The sequence below is a fragment of the Convolutriloba macropyga genome, chromosome 3, assembly GCF_964194025.1.
Source record: "Convolutriloba macropyga chromosome 3, txConMacr16.3, whole genome shotgun sequence".
Lineage (NCBI taxonomy): Eukaryota > Metazoa > Xenacoelomorpha > Acoela > Convolutidae > Convolutriloba > Convolutriloba macropyga.
In genome coordinates this window covers 23,182,544-23,209,942 of record NC_134470.1, presented here as the reverse complement: position 1 = coordinate 23,209,942, position 27,399 = coordinate 23,182,544, and the positions used below count along the sequence as shown (strand labels likewise).

The 27,399-nt window shown below is 36.2% G+C and overlaps 1 protein-coding gene across 3 annotated transcripts in view; it reads right to left on the bottom strand.

Moving 5' to 3' along the window:
• The window catches only part of LOC142336078 (neo-calmodulin-like), a 38,911-nt gene that overhangs the window by 8,622 nt on the left and 2,890 nt on the right, over positions 1-27,399 (bottom strand). Inside the window, exons 2-3 of one of the 3 annotated variants that reach the window (XM_075384592.1) lie at positions 16,930-17,118; positions 14,256-14,463 (exon numbers count right to left, since the gene is read on the bottom strand). In XM_075384592.1, coding sequence (XP_075240707.1) covers positions 14,256-14,463; positions 16,930-17,094 — 373 coding nt within the window. In that variant the 5' untranslated portion in view covers positions 17,095-17,118. Of the gene's footprint in view, positions 1-14,255; positions 14,464-16,929; positions 17,149-27,399 lie in introns of all 3 variants that reach the window. The other 2 variants (XM_075384591.1, XM_075384593.1) reach the window with 2 other exon arrangements.

Here is a 27,399-nt window from a genome sequence, read left to right as displayed (position 1 = left end):
ATATATATATAATATATATATATATAATATATATATATATATATGCTGTTCCAGTCACTTTTAATAAATCTTTAGTGTGCGACATTTTCAATTTAATGTAAAAAAATTTAGTTTTTGGTCAATGTAAACAACCAAATATTTGACTATGTACTATTTATCCAAAATTTTACCATCCAAAATTGCATCTAAATTGTAATACATGCTATTTTTTCTGTTCTTAATCTTTTTTGATTAGCATAAACAATAACAATTGGAACGCCAGATAGAACTGGTCGAAAACCGGAACGGGGTTGTACTTATCTGAAAAAATCATAACCTATTAAATAAATAAGACATGAAACATGTGAGTGCAGTTCCACGGATACCATCATCTTCTAAATTTTTAATCAATCTCTCGTTTTATACAATGTCACAATTAAACTTCTGCAAGTCCAATAACACCGATATATGTAGATATTCATTTAATCACATTGTCTCTTATATTATTGGGGGGTTTTACGTCTTGAATGATACAACCGAAAGCCAAACTGCCAGAAGTTGATGCCTACACTTCAGCTAATTAGCTGAAAACAGTTTTGATGTGTTTGATTTGACAAAATGTTATCTTTCTGTTTTGTATTGCTACTGTTTTTAGGCCTTCAATTTCAAATAATTTAGCGACCATCTTTGACCTCAATGTTGCCAGGTCATCATTTATGTCAGTTTGATACTGGCCTTCTCTGAGTTTCCTCTTTATCAGCATCTTCTCAAACTTCCTTTCAAAGCTGACAAATTTAACTATTAAAAACTTTCAACTGGTCTATTGTAGAGTCGATCACATACATTAATGTTGGTTCTCCTGATTTTCACTCGCACCAGTTTTGCTATTTTAACTACATCCTGGTATAGGTCCTCATCTTTGCCCATGTCAAGTCTGAAAATCCCGATGTTGTGCCTATGCCCATATTGCTCATCAACAAGTGGTTTGGCATTGACAGTTGTTGTGCAACAATCAAATCAGAAGTGAAACTTGAAAAAACATTGACTTTTGTCCTTATCTTAACCAAAAACGAGTTGGTTGTTCCCGCAACTTAAAACTGAAAAAAAAACTTTGCAAACTGTCTAGAACAATGTAATTGAATCTTTATCTACACTCTCTTACATTTTATGGTTTACCCCTCGTTCAAAGAACAAAATCTACCTTCTTTCCCCAAAACAACCTTGAGGACAAAATTCTCCCCTGTTACCGGCAAATAGTTTCAAAGGAAAAAGAAAACACACATAGAAGAGATATAGAAAAGACACAGAAAAGACATAGAAAAGACACAGAAAAAACACAGAAAAGAACAGACAAGCGATTTTTTCAGTCGACGAAGCCAAGTTTGGGTTACAGACGTCATCCGACGAGAGGATCTAGTTTTTTTACTGGTTTCAGACGTCCCCAGCAGAAGTCCGCTCGAGGTCTCAGACGTTACCTATGATGTCCTGTTCCCCGGTTAGATCCATCCAAAAACTCCTACTTTTTTTGACAAAAAGCCTCCAAAAAATGGAATTTGTCCATCAAAAACAACTTTTTTGTTACTATAACACCTCGCTTGATAAACCCTGACTAGTTTTATCATTTTTATTGCGAGTAAAGGCAATTTTTGCACTTTTAAAGAAAAATCTGCGAAAAAAACACAAAAATCAGAGAAATGTTCCTTACAACAGAAAACTCAAAAAACACAATTCAGTTTTCTGACAACATATCGGTTTGAACTGCGAATAAATCATTTAAACATTCTTTTGGATTGGTTTTCAATCAAACTGAAAGCTATTCCCATCGGTTTATCAAATCAGTATCATATAAACAAGAAATGTCAGAAAAAATTTTTTGAATTCAGAAAATTAAAAAAAACACAATTCAGTTTTCTGACTCCCAATCCATTTCAATTGCGGAATAAACCATTAAAATATTCTTTCGGATTGATTTTCAATCAAACAGAAAGCTATTTCCATCGGTTTATCAAATCAGTATCATATAAACAAAAAATGTCAGACAAAATTTTTATGAGTAAAGAAAATCCAAAAAACACAATTCAGTTTTCTGAGTACAAATCCGTTTGAATTGCGGAAAAAACCATAGAAACCACTCTGTTGAATTGGCTATCAGTCAAACAGAAAACTATTTCCATCGGTTTATCAAATCAGTGTCATATAAATAAGAAATGCCGGAAAAAATTTTTTGAGTTCAGAAAAATCAAAAAAACACAATTCAGTTTTCTGACTCCATATCCGTCTGAATTGCAGAATAAATCATTAAACAACTCTATTGAGTTGGTTTCCATTAAAAAGTTAAATTTATTGATTTATCCAATCAGTATCATATAAATACAAAATGTCAGAAAGAAAGTTTTTGAATTCAGAAAATTCAAAAAACACAAGTTAATTTTCTGACCACATATTCATTTGAATTACTGAACAAACAACTAAACAAGCCCCTAAAACAAGTCATTGTCAGTCGGTTTGATATTTTTACCTGTATATGGAAGTAATTAATAAAGTCATTAGGCGCCATACCAATAATCAAAACTTTCATTTGACGAAAACAACTACCATTTTAGTTTTTTTGGAAGAAACTTCCAAAACTTGGTTGTGCAGAGATCCTCAGTCTTAGACGTTGCCGTCTGCAAAGTCCCTTTATACCTATTGGCTTCAGACGTTACCATCACTTGAAAGGCAGATCTCAGATGTTATCTGTCACAGAGCGCTTCGAAAATTTATTACAGTCAATGCATATTATAAATAACGAAGAGAGAGTGAAAAAGAGCAGATAATGTAAATTTCTAGCATTCAGTACCCCTCCTGTAACTCTTGTTGTCTAAACGCATCGCCGTTTGACAAATTTCTTATCTTTAGTCATCACAGCAACAATAAACTCCTAGAAAAAAATAGATTTCAAAGTTACAAATTCGCAAAAAACTGTGAGAGGTACTTATTAATCATAGTGTTTGGGTAAGGTTAGGGAGCTAAAAAAAGTTTCTTTGGTAGTTTCATAAGATTTCTGGTCGGTAATTTATTCGTATGTGAGAGAAACAGACGAGTTTTTTGAAGTGTTCAAGAAAAAGGAGTTTAATAGAGCGGTTATTTGAGTTGTGGTCTAATGTTGGCTCAATTGCATATTTGTAGCAAAACACAAGTTTCCTGTCAACCACAGTAGCCAGATACACTAGTTAAAACAGTTAAAACCATCTGTTTAAGCAGAACTTGTGTTTATTCAGCAAAAAAAAAACAAGCAATTATTTGGGTCTGTTGAACAGAAGTCGATTACAGCTTGCAAACGTTCAGAAAAGCTTTTAGGTTTTATTTTAATGCAAAAGGCTAGACTTAGCACACAAAACACATCCTACGACATCAGTTTTTGGAAAAAATTGCGTCGCTGGTCTTTTGAACAAGAAACAGCTGGGATCATCAGCATTCAAACCTTCGACAATTTTTTACATCAAAAATTTGCGTCCCGCCGGTTCTCAAAGCCGTTTTTTCACACTCAACGAGTTTCTTCACCAACAGCAACAAAAATGAGCTACAAAAAAACAACAGCCACCAAGATGTCGAAGCAGAAGAGCGATGAGTGTCAGTTTGCCATCAATGTGTTCAAAGCGACAGAAATGTCCATGAAGAAAACTGCTCGACCTCCTTGAGAAAACTTTGGAGCAGAAAAAGAGCTTCCGAACATTGTCTTTTATGATCCACAGAATCAGGAAACAGCAGCCACATCAAAGCCTTGCATCATCAATATTGAATAGGCAAACGACACTAATGACTCGTCTCAATGAACTGGAACTGGAAGTCGATCTGTTGGACGATGATGGCCAGCTCAGTCAGTCTTCCAGTCGCATTAGAGAGGATTTCAGCATGATCTCCAGCAGAAGAAACCTGTCTCGGCAATCAACACCTGTGCCCAGTGACAACATGGAACAAATCCAGCATCAGCGCGATATAGAAAAAAAACCGACCAGCTGTAACATCTTCAATCAACCGCCTCCAATACCACCACGGCCAAGGCAACGATCCATGTTTCTACAACCATCTAATGAACCAGGATTTCAAAATCAACATGTGCTTGAAGTCCATCAAAGAAATACTAAAAAGTAGGTTCATGAAAGTCTTCTCAAATTGAAAAATAACCTTGGAAACCAAACAAATGCTTCAAATCCTTTTCCCTGCTCTGACAAAGATACCAGCCAAGAACTCACATCTCCAAGATCAAGGAAACTTGAAATTGCCTCCAACCTGGTAATTAGAGATGTTCGCTAAATTGAAACCGCTCAAATCAACTTGAGTGACAACTTCAGCACGTCGCAGAAGCTTTTGCTTCCAATTCAAAATTTGAACTTTTCAAGTAATCACTCTTTTTCAGACCCCTTCAATTTGGCAGATCCAACTCCTCAATTACATACAGATGGTCTATTTTCCCAAAACTCGGAAATGGAGAAAACCTTTAATTTAAACTCGCCAAAGCAAGGAAATAATAAGGATTAAAATGCCAACAGAAATCCTCAATGCTATAATTTACCCAATCTGCAACTGAATTTGGGACGTTCTCAATTTCAAATAGGAGCCAGTGGATATGTCGATAGTCAAGTGTTGAACTGTGATCTGCAAAAACTGCCCTGCTTACCCACAGTGGCAAAGAGAACCTCACATCTTACACTAATAAAATAGTCGCAGAAAACCATTGCCTACAATCCAATCATTGTATTAATCCTATAACTGGCGTACATTCCGCAAGTGTTCCTTCAATTACCGTGCCCCTGATGCAACAACAGCATCAAAATACAGTCTTGAACCCTGCAGTTCATAGTTTTCTGCCAAACCAGGTAGCTTCACAATCAAACGGAATTGCTTTTCTTCTGCAATTTCCACAACCTGTTAACAGTCAACACGGCCTCGCCAGCACCCTCCCAGTTAACCAATATGTGGCAGAGCCCAGTCAGTGTAGCAACCAGTTTATTCCTGGCTCTCAAGTTCCATCGAATTTTCAAGCTCCAGTAACTTCCACGATCCATTCCCCAATGTGCATTAATCAACAACTAAATCCTGTTGGACAAAATCAAATAAGCTAGCTTTTAATCGACCGTAGTTTACCACCCACTTTCAGCCGACACAGTAGCGCAGTACACTTGAACTCTACTTGAACACAGAGAAAAAGAAAATGTTGATTTCAAACATTCAATCAAATTGCCACCTCTGAAACTTCAGAATTTCAGTGGTAACCCTATCCACTTTCACGAGCGGATCAATAACTTCACCACAATGATTCACAAGAACACTTCCATTACAGAAACGCATCTTATAACCTACTTGCAGAATTCTGTGAGTGGGAAAGCAAAGGACTTGATTCATGCTTATTCCTGCGATCCATCTTATTATCAGACAGCACTGAATGAACTAATCCGACATTTCGGTGATTGTACTATAATTGTTAGTGCGTTCATTAACCAGCTCAAACACTGGCAAATTAGTTTCCACAACAAGCAAAATTTCACTGTCTTTTTCTCATTTTTGAAACGACTTGTGCAAGCCTTCCAAATTCTTGGCTTTACAGCAGACTTCCGGTCTTCAACTTACAAAACTTCTTACAACACCAATTCAGAAAGCCAACGAGAAAATACCACGTCATTTGGTTCTGAAGTGGACAGAAAACTGTCTTACCGCACTCAGCTCAGACTCGACTCTTGTGGATTTTCAACAATGTTTAGAGCTCCAAGCTCAAATCTACGACAAAGTGAGTCGAGAAAACACTCAAAGAACCATCAGTTCTCAAGCTTCATAGTTTGTCAAATTGAACAACCTGCAAACCAAGCAATACAATAGAAACCTATCAATGTCAGTCAACCACGCATCAGCGGAAAACAGTAGAAAACATTGGAACTTTGCGGCTCAACAAAAACAAGCGTTAACTTCACAAAGCGTTCCGAATAAAACTTTTATCCCAAAACGATCTTGTGAGAAGTGCAAACAAAAGCACAGCACTGCCACATGCCCTGAGTATCAGTTGTGTTCACCATGTGATCGATACAACCTTGTCGGCCAAAACAATTTGTGTAAACTGTTTGAGCAACAAACACCACAAACAATGGTGCCCATCGCAAAAAGGATGTCAGGTTTCCAGTGGATTCCACTACACAACACATCATGATACTGCCAAGCAAATCAAACGCCTTTTAGGAGCTTTTTCTACTGAATTTTTTGGTAACAATCCAACAGCTTTGTCTACTAGTAAAGCTTCAAGTAAAACTCCAAATACATCTTCTCAACAGAAAATTTAAACAAACAAAGCCCCCAACAGCCGTTTTGTCCAAACTTTCAACAACCCAAGCCAGCAAAACGTGCAACAACTTAACTTACACGGCAATGCAACCAACCAATCGTTCAGCGTTAACCAATGCTCAGAAACCCCGAAGAATTGGTATGAGAATTGTTGCTTTTTCTTGTTTCATTCCTCAAGGGAAATAAAGCATTCAATACCTACGCCCTCATAGACCACGGTAGCCAATTCAGCTTCGTATTGAACGCCAGACCTGAATTTCTTGTGCTTTCCCATGAAACTCAACATTCAGTACCACAACAATTTCTCAATACAGAGAACAGCATGTCTCTCTCAAGAATTGTTGAGCCAGTCACAATAACTCCATATAAGTCAACTGAAATATCGTTTGAACTCTCTCGAACGTTCAGCTCCCCGTCCCTGAACGTCGCAGCTGCAAAAATTTTTGAACTTAATCATATTTGTGATGCCTTCAACAGTTTGCGCCACATACTTTTCCCAAATATTTCTGATGGCAAAATCGGCGCTCCTCGGTGTTAACGCATTCGCATTCACCTACACTACAAATGTTAAACCTGGCAACCAAAATCAACCCTTTGGTGTGAAAACTAAACTTCGGTTGGACCCTCGCCGGTGAATATGAGAATTGTATCTCAGCCACCACTCAGCAGCCCGCAAGTCAGCAGAAGAAGACTTTTTTCCATGTGTCAAGAAACAGAACAGATGAACCCGGACTTGACGAACTTGTTGAACAGTTCTGGAGTATTGAAGCAGATGGCATTCAGATGGACCCTGAACAAATTTACAAAAAACAAGTCGGACAGTTGATTGATATTCTGACGAACTCCATCAATCACAATAGTGCGAGATATGAAATCAAACTGCCCTGGAAATCAGAAATAAAGTTGGAAAACATCTTCTATTCTGCACTGAACCAAGTCAAAAGTCTCATCCTTTGTTGCAGGAAAAAAACAATAAGACAATCTTGACAGACCTTGAGAAACAATATGTCAAACCGGTGGAAATGCAAGATCCTCAACCAGACAGATTTTGATACCTGCCGCCACACCATCCTGTGGAAAATATCTATAAGCCCGGAAAAGTCTGCGGAGTTGCAAATGCAGCTTCAAATTTCCGCGGCCAATCGCGCAAATCTAACCTTCTTGCAGGGCCAGATCTGCTTAATAAGCTTTTGGGCGTCCTGATAAGATTTCGAGAACATCCCGTTGCGGTCCTTGCGGACATCGAAGGCATGTTTATGCAAATCGCCATCCATAAGATTGATCAGTCTGCTCTTCGTTTTCTCTGGTTAGCAGACGATCAAATACAACAGTACCAATTTATCAGACTCATCTTTGGAGGAACTTGAACTCGTTTTCGTGCTCAATATACGTTCTTAGCCATTGTGCCAAAGAGAACAGTCAACAATTCCCAGAAGCCCTCAAAGCCGTCAGAAAACATTTTTACATGGATGACTACATCCAATCACATGCAACAGAAGAAGACGCCTGTAAGGCAGTTCTTAATACAAAACATTTTGTGCAAACAGGTGAGTTTCGACTCACAAAATTTGTTTCAAACAGCTCTCTAGTCCTAAGCCAAATCCCTCCAGAAGACAAAGAGAACCAGACGGATATTTTTGGAGTTCTAGGTTTCAAATGGAATCTTGAAAAAGACTGCTTTCTTATGAAACCTCTCACTGATTTCCTAAAAGATGGATCAACGTACACTCAAGGTAAGATCTTTATCATTGTCTCCTCGATCTTCGACCCAATAGGGATAATGTCGCCATTAACGATCCGCTTAAAAAAAGTTCTTCAAGAACTGTGGAAACTTGGGAAAAAATGGGACGAACAAATTGCCCATCAAGTAGTTAAACCGCTTCAAAAGAGTTTGGACTTATACTTTCCTTCACCAGAAGAAACATTGAACAGAACTCTCAATAAGAGTTGCCATTCACCAGCAAGTGAAAATGAGGTCTATATATTTGTTGACGCCTCAGCTGTGGCAGTTGCAGCCGTTGCATACTTGAAAACAGTTCATAACTTAGCAACTGATGTTGAAACTTGTCTCTTAATAGGCAAAAGCAAAGTTGACCCTTTTAAACAAATCAGCATACCCAAATTAGAGTTGGAAGCCGCAGTCATTGGAGTGCGCCTTTTTTCAACCATCATGAAAGAGTGATCGTTTCACATTCCTCGCTCTGCACTCTGGAAAGATAGTCAAATAGTACTTGACTGGTTATCCACAACAAAGAAACAACCTGTTTTTGTTGCGAATCGCCTCAAATAAAATCTTGCTTCAACCGATGCTTACCTATGGAAACACGTTTCCACAAAGGAAAATCCAGCCGATCACGGGAACCGTGGTCTCAATCCAAACGAAAGTCCAGCCAAATGGCTAACAGCGCCAGCATTTTTTTCCACGAGACAGCTCAGCGTTCCTGAGAACTCTTCAAAGAATCTGTTAGCAACGCATGAATCTTCACGCAGTTTGTCGGAGCAAGTAATCGACTCGACACGGTTTACAAATTGAAACAGGTTGCTCCTGATTTTAGCAACAGTCTTCAATTTGGTTTTTCGAATCAAAAAGCAAAATCCTAAAGATCAACAGTATGTAACAGAAGATGTCATTCTTGCGAGAAATCGGCTGATCAAAATGTCGCAGTAGAATTTCTTCTTCTCAAGAATTCAAAAACTGAAACGTGGTTCCAGGATAGATTCAAAGTGCAAAATCCGTTTGCTCAACCCAATGTTCGACAACAATGGAGTCCTTCGTCATGCGGAAGATTGCAATTTGCGCCAGATAACCTCGAAGTCGAGAAATTCCCGATTACACTGCTTGCAAAAGACAAGATAGCGAGACTCTATGCCAGCCAACAACAATGCTCAGCGACAATGGCAAGACATCTATTCGTGCATCTGAGGAACTAAAAAGATGAGTTAAACGTCTTGACAACGACAAAATCTACAAAGCAATGGCAGCAACGAACACAACCTGGAAGTTCAATCCTCCCTATGGGCCTCATTTTGGCGGTATTCGGGAGCGCTTGATCCAGACCGCGAAACGCACTCTATTGTTCATTCTAGGCTCCAGAAGATTGTCGCTTGGTGTGTTCAGGAAAAATTTGGTCGAGACCGAAGCTATTTTGAACTCCAAACCACTAACGATTGTCGCTGATCTTCCAGAAAATGAAATGCCCCTCACCCCAAACCATTTTCTGATCAACAGACCGTTCAACTCTCTCCCACCAGGAAAGTTCGACAGCCAAGATCCTGCCAGCTTCAAGTCTTGGAAGAATGTGCAGCAAATGGTCTACCATTTCTGGAAACGAATAGTCAAGGAGTATCTTCCGACACTGCTAAAGAAGTTCAATTGAAGCAATAGTGACCAAACACCACTCAGAGTCAATGACATCGTTTGACTTCTGAAAGATATGACTCCACGTGGAATTTGTCCACTTGGACGTGTTCTCAAAGTCTACCCTGGACAAGATGGACAACACCGTGTGGTGAAGGTGAAAACGGCTTACGGCACGTACGTTCGCCCTCGCACTTGTTTAGGCTGATTAGCCCATTTTTTCTTGACCTTTTTTCGAAGCGGTTCTCTAGGCAACTTGGGTTGCACACTCTTCGTCGATCTGGTCAAATGTCTGTGATGTGTTAGTTGGCCTCCTCTTTCCCCTGGAGCATGTTGTGCAACAATCAAGTCAGAAGTGAAACTTGAAAAAACATTGACTTTTGTCCTTATCGTAACCAAAAACGAGTTGGTAGTTCCCGCAACTTACAACTGATTAAAAAAACTTTGCAAACTGTCTAGAACAATGTAATTGAATCCTTATCTACATTCTCTTACAACAGTTGTTGCTTTCCGCAGAGCCACGTCAGCCATCTCATAGAAGCCAAACAGAATAGGTCTCTCCTTAAAGCCTGGCGGTACTCATTTAAAAGACAAGGTCGGAACCCCAGTTGGAAACGGATTGCAATCTGTAGCCGCACAAGAGTTGCCGAACAAGTGCGTCATCCTATCATCATCTATATCTCAGGTGGGAACTGTCCTTTTTGGTGGCATCTCGAAAATCAGTCCACTCAATAAAGTTTTCGCAAAATTTAGGAATGACCATCAAACGTTTATTAAACAACGTTAAGTATCTCAACAAGGAGTCTTACATAGTTTTCTGGTTGAGCGTTAATTTGTCTGTTTTATCGATATAAATGCAGGTTATCTAATTTTGATTGTTTTGCTTACCAAAGTGCCCAGTGTCAAAAAAAAACATTCGTGGTCATAATTCCTCTGAGAAAAACTCTAACCAACAATTACTACGTGACCTGTAAAATTTATCAGGCTTGTATTTTTATCACGACAATTTTTTTCTATCAAATCCTGTGCGAAAAAAGCGTTGAAGTGGAGCTATAATGAAGAATATTGAAATGAACCTAATATATTCATGATATTATATCAATCTTGTCAGTGAAAGGCGCTTCGAAAAATTTTAGTATCTGCGCGAAGTAGAATTTTTGTTAGGTAGAGAAAAATAATTTATTACTAGTATTTTTTCAATCAAGCTGGTTTAGTTTTATTATTGAAACTTGTGACTTCTCTACTTGAAAGAAGATCAAAATATCTATTTAATAGATGAAATCTGGTCGTATGACTAAAAAATCGAATAAAATCGATTTTATCAACAAAATCTAGGTACGAGCATTAAATCAGCTAATCGCATAAAATCCTCTTTTTTTCTGCCTCAAAAACACAAAATCTATTACATTACACTAAATTTCTCAACAATCTGCACATCTAGAACCAAAGGCATATGTGGAACCAAGGTACAAAAGAAAAACATGCTTTCTAAAAGCAATGAGTAAGACAAAGTAAAAACAAACTTTCATACAACAGGGAGGGGATAAAATGCTGAATTTTTCTTCTAAAAACAATCTATTTCTAATTGACTATGAATGAAAAGATTAATTGTTCCGACCCCTCTTGAGGGGGAAGGAACTATAAACTCAAATGGGTTTTTTTTTGTTCAGTCAATTTTGGCCGATCGATATAAGCATCGTAGAGAGTTGAGACTGGTAGATTTTTTTAATTTTCGTTTTTTACAGGAAGTTATCGAGGTTTCAATTTTGAGAAAATAAAATGAATTCCGGCGAGACTTTATTCACATTTTCCGGAATTTTTGACTAAAACTTCGCCAATTTTGCTAAAATTTGTTAATTTTTTATGAACGTTTTCTTGATTTGTGTTTTTAAAGACAAAAACTTTATTGTAGATTACTTTTATTAATTTTATTGTCAAAAATTCTGGCTAATATTTTCAAAATTAAGACGTTTTCAACAAAAACAGCACGAAAAAAGTTCCTTTAGTCCAGTTTGATTAAATTTACAGGAAGTACAGACCCAAACACTACTAACAAAGTTTTTTAAGACTCAAAACGGGGCTTTTTTCTACTTCAAAATCCGTTGAGAGTGCTCTGTAATTTAAATTTGCCGTTTTTTGCTAAATTTATTCGTTGATTATCAAAAACGCAGCATATATTTTTGAGTTTTTAACTAACAAAAAATCAATATCTAGAACATTCGAATATTTAAAAGTCCCAAATGGACAGACAACATTAGAAGGGCTAGTTTTGGATCAATCTTGGACTGGTATAATCCAAAAATAATTCGGATTGTAATCAGTCGGTCTTTTTTATTAAAAAACATCGACCTTTTTTACATTAATTAAATAACAGAAAATTTCAAACCAAAGCTCATTACTGATAGATCCAATTGAATTCCTAAATGACTCCACATTGTTGTATCTAGTTGATTACTTGAAAACTTATGGTCGTTATGGCTTTTAAAAGTATTTGATTTTTTAATAAATAATGACTTATTGAACTTTGCCTCTATTTTTCTCTTAGTTTGGTCAACTTGCAGCTTATTGTCAGCAATGAAAGAAAGCTTCTTCTTTCCATTGAAACTGATTTCAATCCTTACTGCGGTTTTGCTCCTCAAGTTATGGTTTTCGGGCTTTGATATTGCTAGATTTCACATTTTTTAAAAACTTTATAGGTATTTGCCCATTTTTCACGTTTTCAAATTTTGTCACATCATCACGTTATTGACAGTTCGCATATCACATCTTTGGCTTTCAAAATAAAGAACACTTGATAATATTAAATCCTTGAAGATATAGATTAAGATTTTTACGGTTTCGACACTACTTTCTCGGAGAATTTATTTGAATTTTTTAATTTTTGTCTTTAACTGTCCTTTTTACTTTGTCTTTTTAGTCGTATGAAAATTCTAAAACAATGACCCAGTTTCTATGGCTTTTCATGGAAAAATAGATGATCCGATATTCTGAAATTAGTAGATAGCTGATGGCTTTCATGACTATGAAAACAATTGTTTTATAAATTGAAGAAAAATAATGAAACTTCGCAAATTGGCTCCTTTTATCATCTGGTCATTATCTAGTCTCGTTAATTACGAATATGATATTGTTGTTGTCAAAGGAAAACTTCAAGAGGGATTGGTGTCACACAATCTAATAAATTAAAAGAATTCGTTGACTTTAATGACTTAAAACAGAAAAAAAAAGAATTTTTGATTTTTTGTCATGTTTGACGTTCTTTTTGTAGACGGAAGACATATTCTGGATAATTTCAATTCTCAAGGGCTTGCTTTGGAAGACTAAAGGAACCTATTTAATTTTTTCATTCTGTAATTAATGGCGTTCATGCCTTGGGAAATATTTTTTTCGAAAAAAAATTAAAGTGTTACTTAATTTTGCATTTTTTTTTTCATTTTTATCTACTTGTTACCTAGCTTCATTAATGAGAGATGACATATTACATTATCAGTGCTAACAGAAAGAGCAATCAAACATATTTTGATGGCCATAGTTTGGCTTTACGGTTTCAAAAGAGTTTTCTGCCGAATTTTAATTGATTTTTTGCTTGTTGTCCATTTGTTGTTCTTCTTGTAACCGCAGTTCTTTGCAGTTCTTAGTTCCTTTTATAGAAGCATTGGTAATCGTACACCTATGGGATAATTTAGTTGATTTCTAATGGTTTTCATTACTTTAAAATTAATTATTTTAAAAAAAATAGGCGAACTTTACAACTTTACTGTTTTTGTTCTTTATTGTCTAATTGTTACCAAGCCTTTTTATTGAGTAGTACCATATTTTTTCTGGTGAATTGAAAATTTTTTTGTTTAATATCAGTTTTATCTGACGCTATTTTGACTTTGTTATTAAGTTTTGTTTTTCAAAACGGACATGGAGTTTTTGATGTATTTAATTTTTGTTGTTGTTGTTTGATTTTGCTGTTCGTCTTGACTCGCTTTCTTAATATTTGCACATCTCATCAATCTAATGCACCATTATTCACTCCACCACTGATGGAGGCTATCTTTTGCTTTGGAGGCTATCTGCTCGTTCATACACCAATCTTTAAAAAAATACTTGACTTTTTGGGTTTTTCTATGTTCCTCTTTTGGTAGACAATCATGCAAAAATTTCGAATGAGCGGGGTCGGAACCTTATATGCAATTGCACATTACCGAGTCGCTTTGAGTTATATCAAAGCGGTTTGTCAAAAAACTGGGTGCTAATTTCAAATTAGTTTGTTAGATTGATTATGCTTTTTTTCATAACGGAAGGCATTGTTCAAGATAAAGTTATGCTCTAGGTGTGTTAATACACATATATATTTATAAAAGCCGGGAAAAGTCGAAATAACAAGTCAATAGTTGATTAAAATTCTGATAAATTATCAGAATTAAGCATTAATTTTTCTAATTAAAAACAATTTCGACCTTACTTTTGAAAGCATATTAGAACATATAAATGTTCGCACACACATCAGGTCTATGAAAACAGACATTGTGTTCAAAGGGGAAGGAAACAGTATTGTGCAATGTGTTAGTTGGGCTATTTTTGGGCTATTTTGGTGTTGTTGTGCTGGTTGTCTTACACTTGACATTGGCCCGACATACGGCTTGTGAGGAGCTAGAAGAAGATGATGATGAGGATTTGGAGGAGAATGTTCTCTTACTGTTCGTGTCAAACTCAGCTGTGAGCTGTTCCACGTCCTGATTGGTTGGATTCAAGCCAAAGCATCTCAGTGCATCTGCCAACTCGTTCTGCTTGATTGTGTTGTCCTCCGGGTTACGATCAAAGAACTGAAGCAATCCAAAGAATTGAACACTCAAATGCATTAAAATAAAGTATGAAACCATATCAAGCGTCTACCGGTTCCAACATTTTCAGTAAATTCTCTCACGTTTATTTTTGGTTTCCATTTTTGCATCTTTATTGCCATTCTAGGATTAATTGGCAGGATTTGGTGAATGTTTTCAAATATCCTTTCTGCATTTTGAGACCATCAATTTCGAAAAAGATATCAATTTTGGTCAAACATGGCAATTATGGTTTTTGGCATTTATGGTTTTTGGCAATTATGGTTTTTTTCGCATGTGGGTTTTTACGATTTCATTTAAAAAATTCAAATCAATTTCTTGATATTTTTGTAGGCAAACATAATTCACGTCATTTCCGTGAACTGATTTTGAATTTGATCTGCCGATTTTGCATTCTCAGGTTAGATTTAGAAGTGAGTGCAGAGGTCATTTTATTTTAGAATTCAGAATTTTAAGTCTAATGGAATCTGAATAGAGGCCGCACATCATTGATGATAACAAATTTTTTACCTAAAAGAAATAAGTGTTTGCGATTTAGCTAGAAAACGGATAGAATTTGATTTTTGGAGCTCCTTTTTTTTCAAAAAAAAAATGATTTTTCAATTGATAAAATTATTTTTCCTACTTGACAAAATTTCGCAAGAGTTGATTTATTTTCTGTTATCTCGTTTATTTTAGTAATCATTCTTGTTTTTTTCTTTATATGTAACCATGTTTCCAGGCTCACAGATCAAAGGTTTAAAAGTTTGAAAGTAAATAGGACCGATCAAAACGGACACTAAGTTTTTCCTAATAAAAAGCAACTGTTACAGAATGCTTCGCTTACTCAAACAAAAACGCTGCTGGACGAAAACGCCCAAGGTATCTAAGTGAGCCACTTATAATTCCAAAAGCGCATAAATTACCAAAAACCTTTGGAGTCGAACTTTTTTCGATCAAATGAACATAATGTTTAAGGGTACTTAAATTAGAGACAGAAAGAAAATCTGACACGGATTTCTAACTAGGAAAAATCAACTTTCACGATTGCTACTATAATCCCATTTTTAAAGTGGAAGCAAAGAGTCAATTTTCGTTTCGTATTTTTTATCCTGAGCTCTCAGAAAATCAAATTTAGTTCAAATAAAAACTTACGACTGTAACAAAAGACCATAGAAAACGTTATATTAGTAGCTTCTAAACGGGTTACTTTTCATCAGAGTAGTTTTTTATAAAAAAGTTTTAAGTTTTTACTAAACCTGTACCAATTAATACTCTCTTGATCTGCATTATGAGAATTAACCGCGCATAGCATAAAATCTTTTTTAAATATTTAAAAGTAATAATTAAATAATTTTTATAAGAAAATGAAAAAAGTAATAATCAGTGAACTCTAAGCTCATGCAAGATAATGTTACCAAAAATCAAATGAAAAACTGCTGACACTTTGACTGAATAGATAGTTCAGCTAGTTAATTCCATATTTTCTGGATGCTGCTTACATGGTGGTTATCACAACTAAACAAAAATACAACATAAAACATTTGTTTGAAACCTATTCAAGACAGTTTTTCAATTTTTTCATAAAAAAGCAGCTTTCTATTTTCGCAAGAGCGCCAATAATAGCAAAATAAAATCAGATTTCTGACTGTTATTTCGATTTTCAATAGGTCTCGAAAATCTATTGAAATAAAATTGAGGATTAATGACAAAGTAGTTCTAGGGCATAGTGTTTAGTCTTAATTTGTTACGTTCATTTGTTCCTTAACGTCTGTGATAAAAAACTCAGCATTTTCCGTATTTCAAGCGTTTTTGTTAATATTTTTTCTCTCTCAAATTTGAAGGGTATAAACTACGGATGTTTTCCCCAACACCAAGTGGCCTCTTTCTATTCAAATTGTAAGTAAAAAACGGCCTGACCATTTAGGGTAAGAAAAAATCACAAACTGCTATAAAATTAATTTGGGAGTAGTATGTTTACGTGTTTTGAAACAAACGTGAACTGGATTGCATTGTCTGTAGTTTGAGAATGTACCATACAAAGTTCATCTACAAAATTTCAAAATTCATTTGACATGCGCTGCATTCAGCAGCAACATAACGAGCCTAGATTTTCAGCCATTAGAAACTCTTCTATAACAGTATGTTTATCCATCGACAAAATTTCGAGATTCCATAAATTTACTATCAGACAGCGATAGGATTTGACTTTTGTGAACTTACTCTAATTGATCAACAGAATTTTAAGTTCTATGCTGTTTCGCTCATCCATTAATGTATCGATAAATTTGTTTATGTATTTATGCAAATCCATTGATTGAAGCCAATGGGAGCTAACCCTACTGCCCACAAATTTGTTTAGACTTATACTGATAAGCTTTGGTAGTGTGCAGCTTGCGTTTCAGTCCCCAACTTTGACTTACTTTGCTCAATTTCAACACCTGGACTAGTCTGTTTGTGTGAATGTACCTTAAATGATTGTATGTAGAATATGAAGTGTTTGTCAGAGATACTCTTGTCCCTGACCACCTTCAGAACTCTGTCCCTCTCTCCTTTCTCTATCCCAAGATCTTTCATCAGCTCCACCTTCGCTGTGTGGTCATCTCCCTCACAGCCTCCCTTTTGAGACATCATCGTCTGTTTGTCCGCAATTGACGCCTGAAGTGCCCCTTTTCTCCCTTCTCCCTTCTTCGACGGAAAATAAAACAAAACGCATAACACAGGAAGCCTCTCAACTGGTGAAACTAGCTATTATAATTAATACATGTGATTATAAGGAGCTTCTGTTCAGCAAACCGTAAATAGGCCGTCTGAGTTCATAGTTGTATAGGTTAACATAATTATGTAATGAAATTATGATTTAACATGAAGAATGTTTTCTCTTTACGTCTATAAAGCATGTATAGTCTTCTCTGAAAACGGAATGGATTCTTTTAAGGTACTGGAAAGGATCACCAATAACTTGCGCAAAAGATAGTCAACCGAATTGTTACATCGTTAAAATTTTTTGATTCTCATGAATAAACTCTAGACATGCGCTAAGATCTATGTAGACTTAAAAAATCATAATTCTACTGGGTTAATCTCAACCAGTTTGTGCAACGGAATAACTTAAGCTAATCTAATACTGTAGGGAAACTACTTTCAATGATAAAACTGTTGGAAAATTTAGCTAAAACTGAGCTTATGATTGATGATATTGTCTTGATTCCATAACGAGGTTACATATGCCATGATGGCTATTTGGTGTCGAACACATAAATTTACGTTAATATTGGCATAAACAGATACAGCGAGTAAGTTATAAAATTTAAATCAGGTTATTTAGGTTAAGTTTTCCATTTAAAATTAGCTTTCTGTAATAAAAGGATATTGTTTCGAAGGAGACACTGAGAGCACTTGAGTGATATACTTTAAACAAACAAATTAATGAACTGAAGCATATTGAGTTGTCAATATAATTCGATGACATAAGCAAAGTTGTACGTGCGCATCGGGCGAAAGTCCAAATAAGTGAATGGACTGCAACTTAATTTTAGAAATCTACTAGGGACAAACTACAATTCTGAAGTGAAATAGACATTTTGAAAAACAGTCGAATTTGGATGCGAAGTAAAGGCGTTTAGTTTTACCAGACAAAAACTGATCTAGTGGTTTTTATGAAAAAGGGCCGGGGCCGATTAAACCCCCCCCCCCTAGGTAGTTATATTAAGCGGACGTTAGCCAAATTTTAAAGGCATGCGCACCCAAGTGTTCTCTCGGGCTGGCATGGTTTCCAGATCAATGCGACCACCCACCCCGAGTTAACAACACCGGAAGTAAAGTAGTATAAAGGTTTTTGGAAGTTTTGGAGTAAAAATTACCAACTGAACAAAAAAACGGGCAAAAGCAGATTAAAAAGAAAAAGCATGCTGTGTTATTGATCCTAGTACCAAGAGAAAAATTTTTGAGTGGACTCTGGTTTATTAAACGCAGATGAAAAAAGCGTATTTTGAAGTAAGAGTTTTTAGCACTTGGCATTGCAGTAACAATTTCTTAAAAATTTGGAGGCGGAGTGACCTAAAAAAATATAGTTAGACTAATTTTGATGCGGGAAATCCACACTTGAAGTCGGCTTCAAACTCAGACAAACTTTAGCGAATTAACGAAACTAAAGCACGCCGGTGCTGCAGGGCACGCCGGTGCAAAGGATTTTTGATAGTTGAAACTTTAACTTCCGGGTGCATCCCAAATTTGTTATTCGGGATGACCCATGTGCCAAAAACCAGGATTTGGGCTTTTTGAGCGGCTGCATAACATTGATATGGTAACAACATGATAATCTGAGACACCTGGTAACAGAAGATACCAACGTCATTGAATTTTAGCTAACTTGTACTCTTCAGCTTTCGGCACTAAGAAAACCTTCAAAAAATTCAAAGCGCAAAAGATAACGATTCAAAGGCAACGGATAACGACAGGACAATAAACTCTGACATGCAACTTGATGGTCACCTAATTTTTATAAATGATCCTAACCGATGAGTTTTTTTACTCCTAGAACACCAGATAAGCATTTTTGAGTTCTGATCTTCTGCGGAACTCCCACGACATATTTGGTTTTATACTGCTGGCATCCTATTAAGAGTTACATTGTGAAAAACTGCGAGTAGAGGCAACTGTGGATGAACTTTCTGCGAGAAGGGTTATCTTTATCAAGTTGACCTCTCATTTTGGACGGTTGATAACTGAATCACCCCTAGAAGACAAATTCTAAGATTTCCGAGATATTAGTTTTTCGGCAAATTATAACTTATGAAATTCATGAAATGGCTCTAAATTTGTGAAGGACGCTTTTTTCTGTTTACCGTTGACTATATCTGACGAAATGACTGATTATTTTTACAGCCATTAATTACAGTTAGTTAAATTTGAAATGGGTAAAGAAGCGATATGGGCATCTCAAAACAACGTTCAGAGATTATTGAGCTAACAATAATGGAAATGAAATGTGCATATGTGTGAAAAACGGTGGGTTTGATAGCATGGGATTCCATATGTAGGCTTTGATTCAAGATAACATGAAAGTTGAACACTAATTGATAGGAGTTGAATAACAGAGCAAACAATTCCAATTACTTGCTGGCAAAAATATATGCCCTGCCACAGAATGTGACATATTACATGAAGCTAAGTAGCAATGTTTATATAAAAGATTAAGGTTTGTTTGCTTAGGCTAAGAGCAAGTTCGCTGAGTATAAGTTGCAAGGGCTTACCTAGAGAGACACACAGGAAAGATTCTCTCACAAGCTAGAGATTTGTGTCGCGATGAGAAGGAGTTTAATAGTGAAGCAACTTGAGCAGTTGACTAAAAGAGGCCGAAAAACTGATTGTGTAGTAAGACTAAGCATGGAAATTTGCAAGTGCAAAACCAGTTGCGATACCATGCGCATTTGAGTTTAATATATTTGGGAAGTGAACGACGGATATTCTGCTAATATTACCTTTTAACTACTAGAAAAAGTCTTGAGATTGTTTTTCTCTATTGAAGAGCAATTAATTTTCCTACCTCTGTTATCTATTTGAGAATAGTTGATATTACGATTCTCATTAAGAACTACAAATTTTGAGATTCGTTAATTTTGAACAGCGTACAAGAGTGGAAGAGGAGGAATAGCTGAGTAAAAAAGTAAGCGCTTGCTTCACCATTTCAAAACCCATGATTTGTTTTATTTGGTCTATCTTCAGGGCAACAGAGTTCCCTCACTGTTGAGATTAGCAGAAATTCAGAAGAAAACAATTGTAGTATATATTTTAAATAAGATATAGATAAAAAAAACATGATTGTAGGGGAAATAGCAATCACAAAATGCGGAACTGCTGAACTTAACAAAAGTTTATAATTAATTTTGATTACTGTCTTCAACAATTACATACCCAAAGTCCCCAAATTCAGGCGTGTTTGTTACAAGTCTGGTTTGCCAAAATTAGTGGTTGGTTTTGTTAAATTTTACTGATCGAGAAAAAGAGAGTGCTGGTTAAGTAATGCACTTATCGACAGTTCAAAATATCAAGAAGCCTTGTAGTGCTCCTGAGTGGGCATATTTTCTTCGTTCTTTTCTGCTTAGGATTAATTTCTGATTAGTTGGAGAGCGTGCAATGTTTTTCATCGGTCATCAAATCACTGAGAGTACAATGAGACTTGATTAATTTTTATGACTTCAGTCACAAAAAGTTTGATTATGTTCTGTTATTAATCGGTGAAGCGTTTTCTTTCAGCGGGATACCGAGTTTGGGAGGATTGGCGTGCTGAGTTTTGTCAGGAAACTGCGATGGACGCACGAAGACATGATAAGGTGGTTGCCTACAAACTTTGCTGTGTTATAGATACCAGCACCAAGAGAAAAAAAGATCAGGTGGTTTTTAACACAAATGTTGTTAATGCAATTGTTGCGTTGTTTAACAGAAATGAAATTAGCTAAATTTCAGGTAAGAGTTGTTGGCACTTGAAATTGAGGTAACAATTTCTCAAAGATTTGAAATCGGTTGACCATAAAAACTACAGTTATACTAACTTTGATGCTGGGAATCCAAACATGAAAACGGCTTCAATTTCAGAAAAACCTTAACAAAACTACTGCTCGCTGGTGCTGCGGGACGTGAAATTTGAATTGCGCGTGGTGTATTGGAAATACCTTTATAAATTTTGGAGCATTAGTGTAATTAAGGGATTTTTGATAGTTCAACGTTTAACTTCCGTGTGCGACCCGAAATTTTTTATTCGGTATGACCTGTGTGCCAAACACCAGAAATTGTCCTTTTTGAGCGGCCGGATGACATTAAATTGGTAACAACAGGATAGCCCAAGACACTTGAATCGTGTTCTTCGACATTCGGCAATAACGAAACCTTAAAAAATTTCAAAGCGCAAACGACTAGCACCGGATAACGCTATGAAAAACAATTCTGACTTGCAACTTGTTTACAACCTAAATTTTAAAAATGATCTGAAGGAATGAGGTTCTTTAACCCCTAGAACACGAGATTTTTTGATTTCTGATCCTCTGCAGAACGCCCACGAAAGATTTCCATGTAGACTGTCGGTTTCCTATTAAAAGATAGGTCGTGAGAAATTGCGAGTAGAAGCAACAGTTGATGAAATTTATGCGAAAAGGGTTATTTTTATCAACTTGACTCCCCATATTGGACGGGTGACAACTGAACGACCCCTAGAGGTCATATTCTACGATTTCTAAAGTATTAGTTTTTTTTCGGTAAATTTTAACTGGTGAATTGCATGAAATGGCTGTGAAGGACGCTTTTTCTCAGTTTCCCGTTGAATTTAGTTGACAAAATAATTGATGGTTTTAACAGAGTTTAACTATAGCGAGTTAAACTTGAGATCGGTAAAGGGGCAATATGAGCTTTTTAAAACAACTTTCATTGTTTACTAAGCAAAGAATAATGGAAATGACATGAGCATTTGAGTGATAAATTTTGTTTGAGTGCATAGGATTCCAAAGGTAAGCACTGACTCAAGATAAGGTGAAAGTTGATCACTGGTCGATAGCAGTTGAATGACAGAGGAAAAGAGTTGCAATTGTTGGCTTCCACAGTAAATAGATGCCCTCCTAAAGGATGTGATATGTCAGAATTTGAGTAGCAATGTTAACTTAAAAGATAAAGATTTGTTGGCCTAAGACAAGAGCATGTTCGCTGAGTATACCCCGAGAGACACCCCGAGAGACACTCAGGAGAGACTCTCGCACAAGCGAGAGAGTTGTGTTGCGATGAAAAAGAGTTTCAAAGCGAAGCATCCTAAGCAGATTGCTAAAAGAGGCCGGACAACTCACCGTGTACTAAGACTAAGCTGAAAAATTTGCAAGTGCAAGACCAAATGCGATACCATGAGCATTTGGGTTAGTTTTATTTGGCAAGTGAATCCCGGAAATTCTGCTAATATTATCCTAATTACTATTAGAAATAGTCTTGAGATTGTTTTTTTTCTGTTGAAGAGCAGGTATTTTTCCTGCCTCTGTTATGTATTTGAGAATAGTTGATATTTTGATTCTCATTAGGAACTAAAAAATTTGAGATTATCTAATTTTGAACAGCGTACAAGAGCGGAAGAGGAGGTATAGCTGAATAAAAAATTAAGCGCTTGTTTCACCATGTCGATACCCATGGTTTGTTTTATTTGGTCTGTCTTCTGGTTGACAGAGTCCCTTCACTGTTGAGCCTAGCAGAAATTCAGGCAAAAGTATATGTATTACATATTATAAAAAAGATATACATATAAACATAATTGTAAAAAATTTAGCTATCACAAATTATGGAAACGGTAAAATTAACAGAATTTTACATTTGATTTCGATGACTATCTTCAAAAATTACATACTCAAACTCCGGGCGTGCTTTTTACAAGGCTTGTTTGCCAAAAATAGTGTTTGGGTTTGTTAATTTTTACTGAGCAAGAAATAGAGAGTACTAGTTAAATGGTTTTTTATAGACAGCTCAAAATATCAAGAAGCTTTGAAGCGCTCCCGGGTGGGTATACTTTCTCTGTTGTGTTTTTGCTTCGGATTATTTTCTGATTAGTTGGAGAGCATGCGAATTTTTTCATTGGAAGAACTAATGAGAGTACGCTAAGACTTGATTCACATTTTTTATTCGAGTTACCAAGTGTTTGATCATTTTCTGTTATTAATTGCTGAAGCGTTTTTCTTCAGTGGAATACAAAGTTTGAGAGGATTGGCCTGAGCGCTATCTGGGTTCTGGCAGGAAATTGGGATGGACGAAAGAAGAGATGATGAAGTGAGTGCCTACACAATTGTGTGTGTGGTCCTTGAATGCTGCTGGAGAGTTACTAAGAGGTTATTAGCAGTCAACTCTAGGGAAGCAAGCAGTGACACTAACAGAGGCGCTGTATCAGTCTGACATGCGATTGTTTGACTTTCCCATTTTTAAGAAAACGATTGTTTAATAAAGGGAAATCGGGATGGACATTGGAATTTATTGCAACCGTTGATACTGTGGGTCAGAGTACAGGACAGCTATGTGCTCAGATGCAGATGAGTGATACAAGTAGAAGCGTTGGAAGTTTTTTATGGGCATTGGCATTGGGTCTGGCTGCGCTGCATGACCAAAAGAAGCGTCTAGAAAAGATCTAGTAAATGGAAGAAAAAAAACAGCCGAGAGAGGTAGTAGAACTAGAATACCGAGCTATGTTGAATTGTGAAATGAATCAGAGGACGTGTTTAGGGAGGAAATATGCGGTCAACCAGATCAGAAAAGTTATGGTGCATCACTTAGCGACTATGAAGATAGCGGCGCCAGAAAGGTTCTGGCCGAAGAGATAGGCATTGGACAGATTACGGAGTGGTGTGTTTCAGCCGAGCATTGTCCTATGGAATAGTATTCGGTTTTATGCAGTATCTGAGGAGCTAAGCGATGAACAGGCAGACGGAGACTTTGAGTTTTGGTGATTTTTTGGATACATATGTCTCGGATGTAAATGACTCTGAGGTTAGTGAAGCAATTAGCGAGGCAAAGTTCGCCACACATTTTAAATCGGAAGAAGCAGCTTGCAACGACATGACTACAAGCGAAAGCAAAAATGACAACAGTAAAAGCGTTGAGGAACAATATCTTGGGAGCTTGGAGTTTGTGGAGTTCAAGACAGGAGGTTTGGACCAGAAAATCTGCAATGATACCAACGCGGATGATGAGACACAATTGTGTACAGTTGAGCACTGTGGAGGATTTGAAGAAATGGTCAATTCCAGGAAGAACTGATTGGCGGTTGGTATCAGAAACACAAAGAAAGAAAGAGTTGAGGCAGCCGGCAAATGGAGTTTTTTCGCACAGACAAGTTGTGAGAGGAATGGATGCTTTTGCAGTGGAACAAAGTTTAGTACAATGATGGTTTGTTGGCAAAAGGAACCCGTGGAGAAAGATATTGGGGGGGAAAGATCGTAAAAAGATGACTGCAGTGATTTCTGATTGAGAGAACAAGGAACGACAGCGTAAGAAGGAGACATCTATTACGTCTTGGAACGAAATAGAGGAAAAAGTGGAGAGAAAGATTGCGACCTCCAATCAAGTATCAGAGGATGATGAGCAACGACAGCGAATTTATTAGAGCTAGTTTATGCATTTGTTGCCTAAGTTTTATTAGGATCTGTTATAATGGCACCTTGATCAAGCACTACAACCGCAATGAAAATCTTTTTTTAGAAAAAATGGTTAAGAGAAATGTGTGTTTTCTGGTAGTTTTAATTATTAGAAGATTTTTTTTTACCTTACTGATTTTTGGGGTGCGTCGCGGGATGTATCCTAGAGGCAAGTTGACGAATTAGGTAGGATATGTTAACTAAAAAAATGCAGAATTTCTTTAAAATCAGATTTATTCAACTATTAGTCAACTTTTAGTGCAATTAGTTTAAGATAATCCTGATTTAAAACAACGTGTGTCACAATCTGATGGATTAGACTAACTTGCTGCAGCTGTTGATTAATGCGGATTTTAAAATAAAAGTTTGCAAATAATCGGGAGAATAGTATTCTAGGAGGGAAGAATTTAAAACTTGCATACGCAGATAAGGCGAGAAAACTTGATATTTTAAGTCATGTTATTTAAGTTAAGTTAGCTATTTGAGTTTAGCTGACTGTGATAAAGGGTAATTGTTTCAACTGCACCATTGAGGGGGAATGAGTGATAAATCCTAAACAAAAAATTACCAAACAGAACCAATTTGAGTTTTCAATATATTTCAATGTCATTTTTAAAGTTGTATTTGCGCATCGCCTAAAATCCAACAGAGTGATTGGACTGAAATTTACCTAAGCTTAAAAATCTGAAATTTTTAAATTTCAATATTTGAAATTTAAATTTTGAAGTGAAATAATTGTATGGGGAGAAAATGATATTGGGTCTGAAATGAAGGAATATAATCTGAGATAGATAAACTGATCTAGTAGTTTTATGAAAAAAGGGCCGGGGCCAATCACACGCCCCCTTGGGTAGTTATATTAGGCAAATGTTAACAAACTTTTAATGGCATCTACATGCAATTGTCCTTCCGGGTCTGAATATTTTGTTATCTAGGGATGCCAACCCGACCATTAACCCCAGAGTTTTTAACAACGGACGTAACGTGATTTGAAGGGTTTGATGTTTGGGTTAAAAACAACCAGCTGATTTTTGAAAAAAAATGGTTGCTGCGGGACGTAAATTTTGACTTGCCTGTGGTGTATTGGTAGTAATTCTATATATTTTTTGGAGGGTTACTGTAACTTTTCAAAGACTTTTTGATGGCGCTAATTTTAACTTCGGTTGCCACCGGAAGTTGGTGCTTCTGCATGAACTGAGTGCCGAGAATCAGAAATTGATTTTTTGAGCGGCTGAATGACATTGAATTAGTATTAATATGATAACCGGAATCAGTTAAAACCAAGAAATACCCAACCCGGTTAATTTTTTGAGCTCTGATTTTTCGGGTTTTGGCATCCATGACTCCTTAAAAAATTCCAAGCAAAAACCACTCGCAATGGATAAAGCCTGGACAATATATTTTGACATGCAACTTGTTGGAGCCCTCAAAATTCTAAATAAATTTACCCGACAAGGTTTTGACAACTAGATATTGACACGAGGTGTGAAGCTTTGAATTTTGATCTTCTGCGAAACACCCACGACAGAGTAAAAAGACCCTCTTACAGAATGTGACAGATTTCGGATGTAAGTTCCAATATTTACTTGAGGTTTGTTTGCTTAAGATAGGAGCGTGTTCACTGAAAATAAATTGACGCGACACACGTACAGAGACACACCGCAGAAACTCTCGCTCAATCGAGAGAGTTGTTTTATGATGAGAAAGATTTTCGTGGTGAAGCAACTTGAGAAGCTGGCCCATAGAGGGGTCAGAAAATGATAACTTAGGTAGACTAAACATGAACGTTGCGAATGCAAGAAGAATTGCAATACAGTTAACATTTGGGTCAAGTCCATTTGTAAAGTGATCCAGGAAAATTCTGCTGTTTTTATCTTAACCACTATTATAAATTGTCTTTTTTTCTTTTGAAGTGCAAACTTTTTTACCTTTGTTACCTCTCTGAGAAAAATTTGATATTACGAGCCTCATCAAGAATTAACTATTTTGAGCGAATCAAACTTTGAACACCGTACAACAATGGAAGAGGGGAACAGCTGAGTAACAAAATAGCGCTTGCTTTGCCCATTCGAAAGTTTTGATTCATTTTATTTGATTAATCTTCTGGGTAAAAGAATCTCCTCAGTGTTGAGCCCAGCTGAAATTCAGAAGAAAATTTTCGTAGGTTATATTTTATATAGGATGAACAAATTATAAATAAAACATAATTGTAGGAATTTAGCATTCACAAATTATGGAAACTCCAGTTTGTGTTTTTGCGAGGCTTTCTGTTAAAATTCGAGTCTGCCATTGTTAGATCTTACTAAACATCACAAGGAGAATACTGCTTGAATGTTTCACATATGGACTCCAACAATATCAAGAGGCTTTATAGCTCTAGATCTGTTAACCACGGCCATTGCGTTGTTCTTTGTTCATTACTTCACTTGAAAAATCAATAAACGGTCATGACTACAAATCTTGCCTTTTATGTTTATAAATAAATTTTTGTTCAAAAAAAACAAGCAAAAAATATCTGTCGAATAATTCATGTTGACATTGGATCCTTTTATAATTCATAGGACTGTAGACAAGATTTCCCAAATTACTAAATTTTGACATGATAATACGATCAGAATTATTTATTAAATGAAATTACAAAAACTGGTCCAATCTTAACAATTTTGTTCTAAAAGACTAATTGACACGGATTTATTTTGTATTGACACTTTTTGACTGCCAAAAATATTAGCACAAAGAATTTTTTTAAAACAGAATTGCAATTAAATTGTCAAATTTGGTTGTTCTC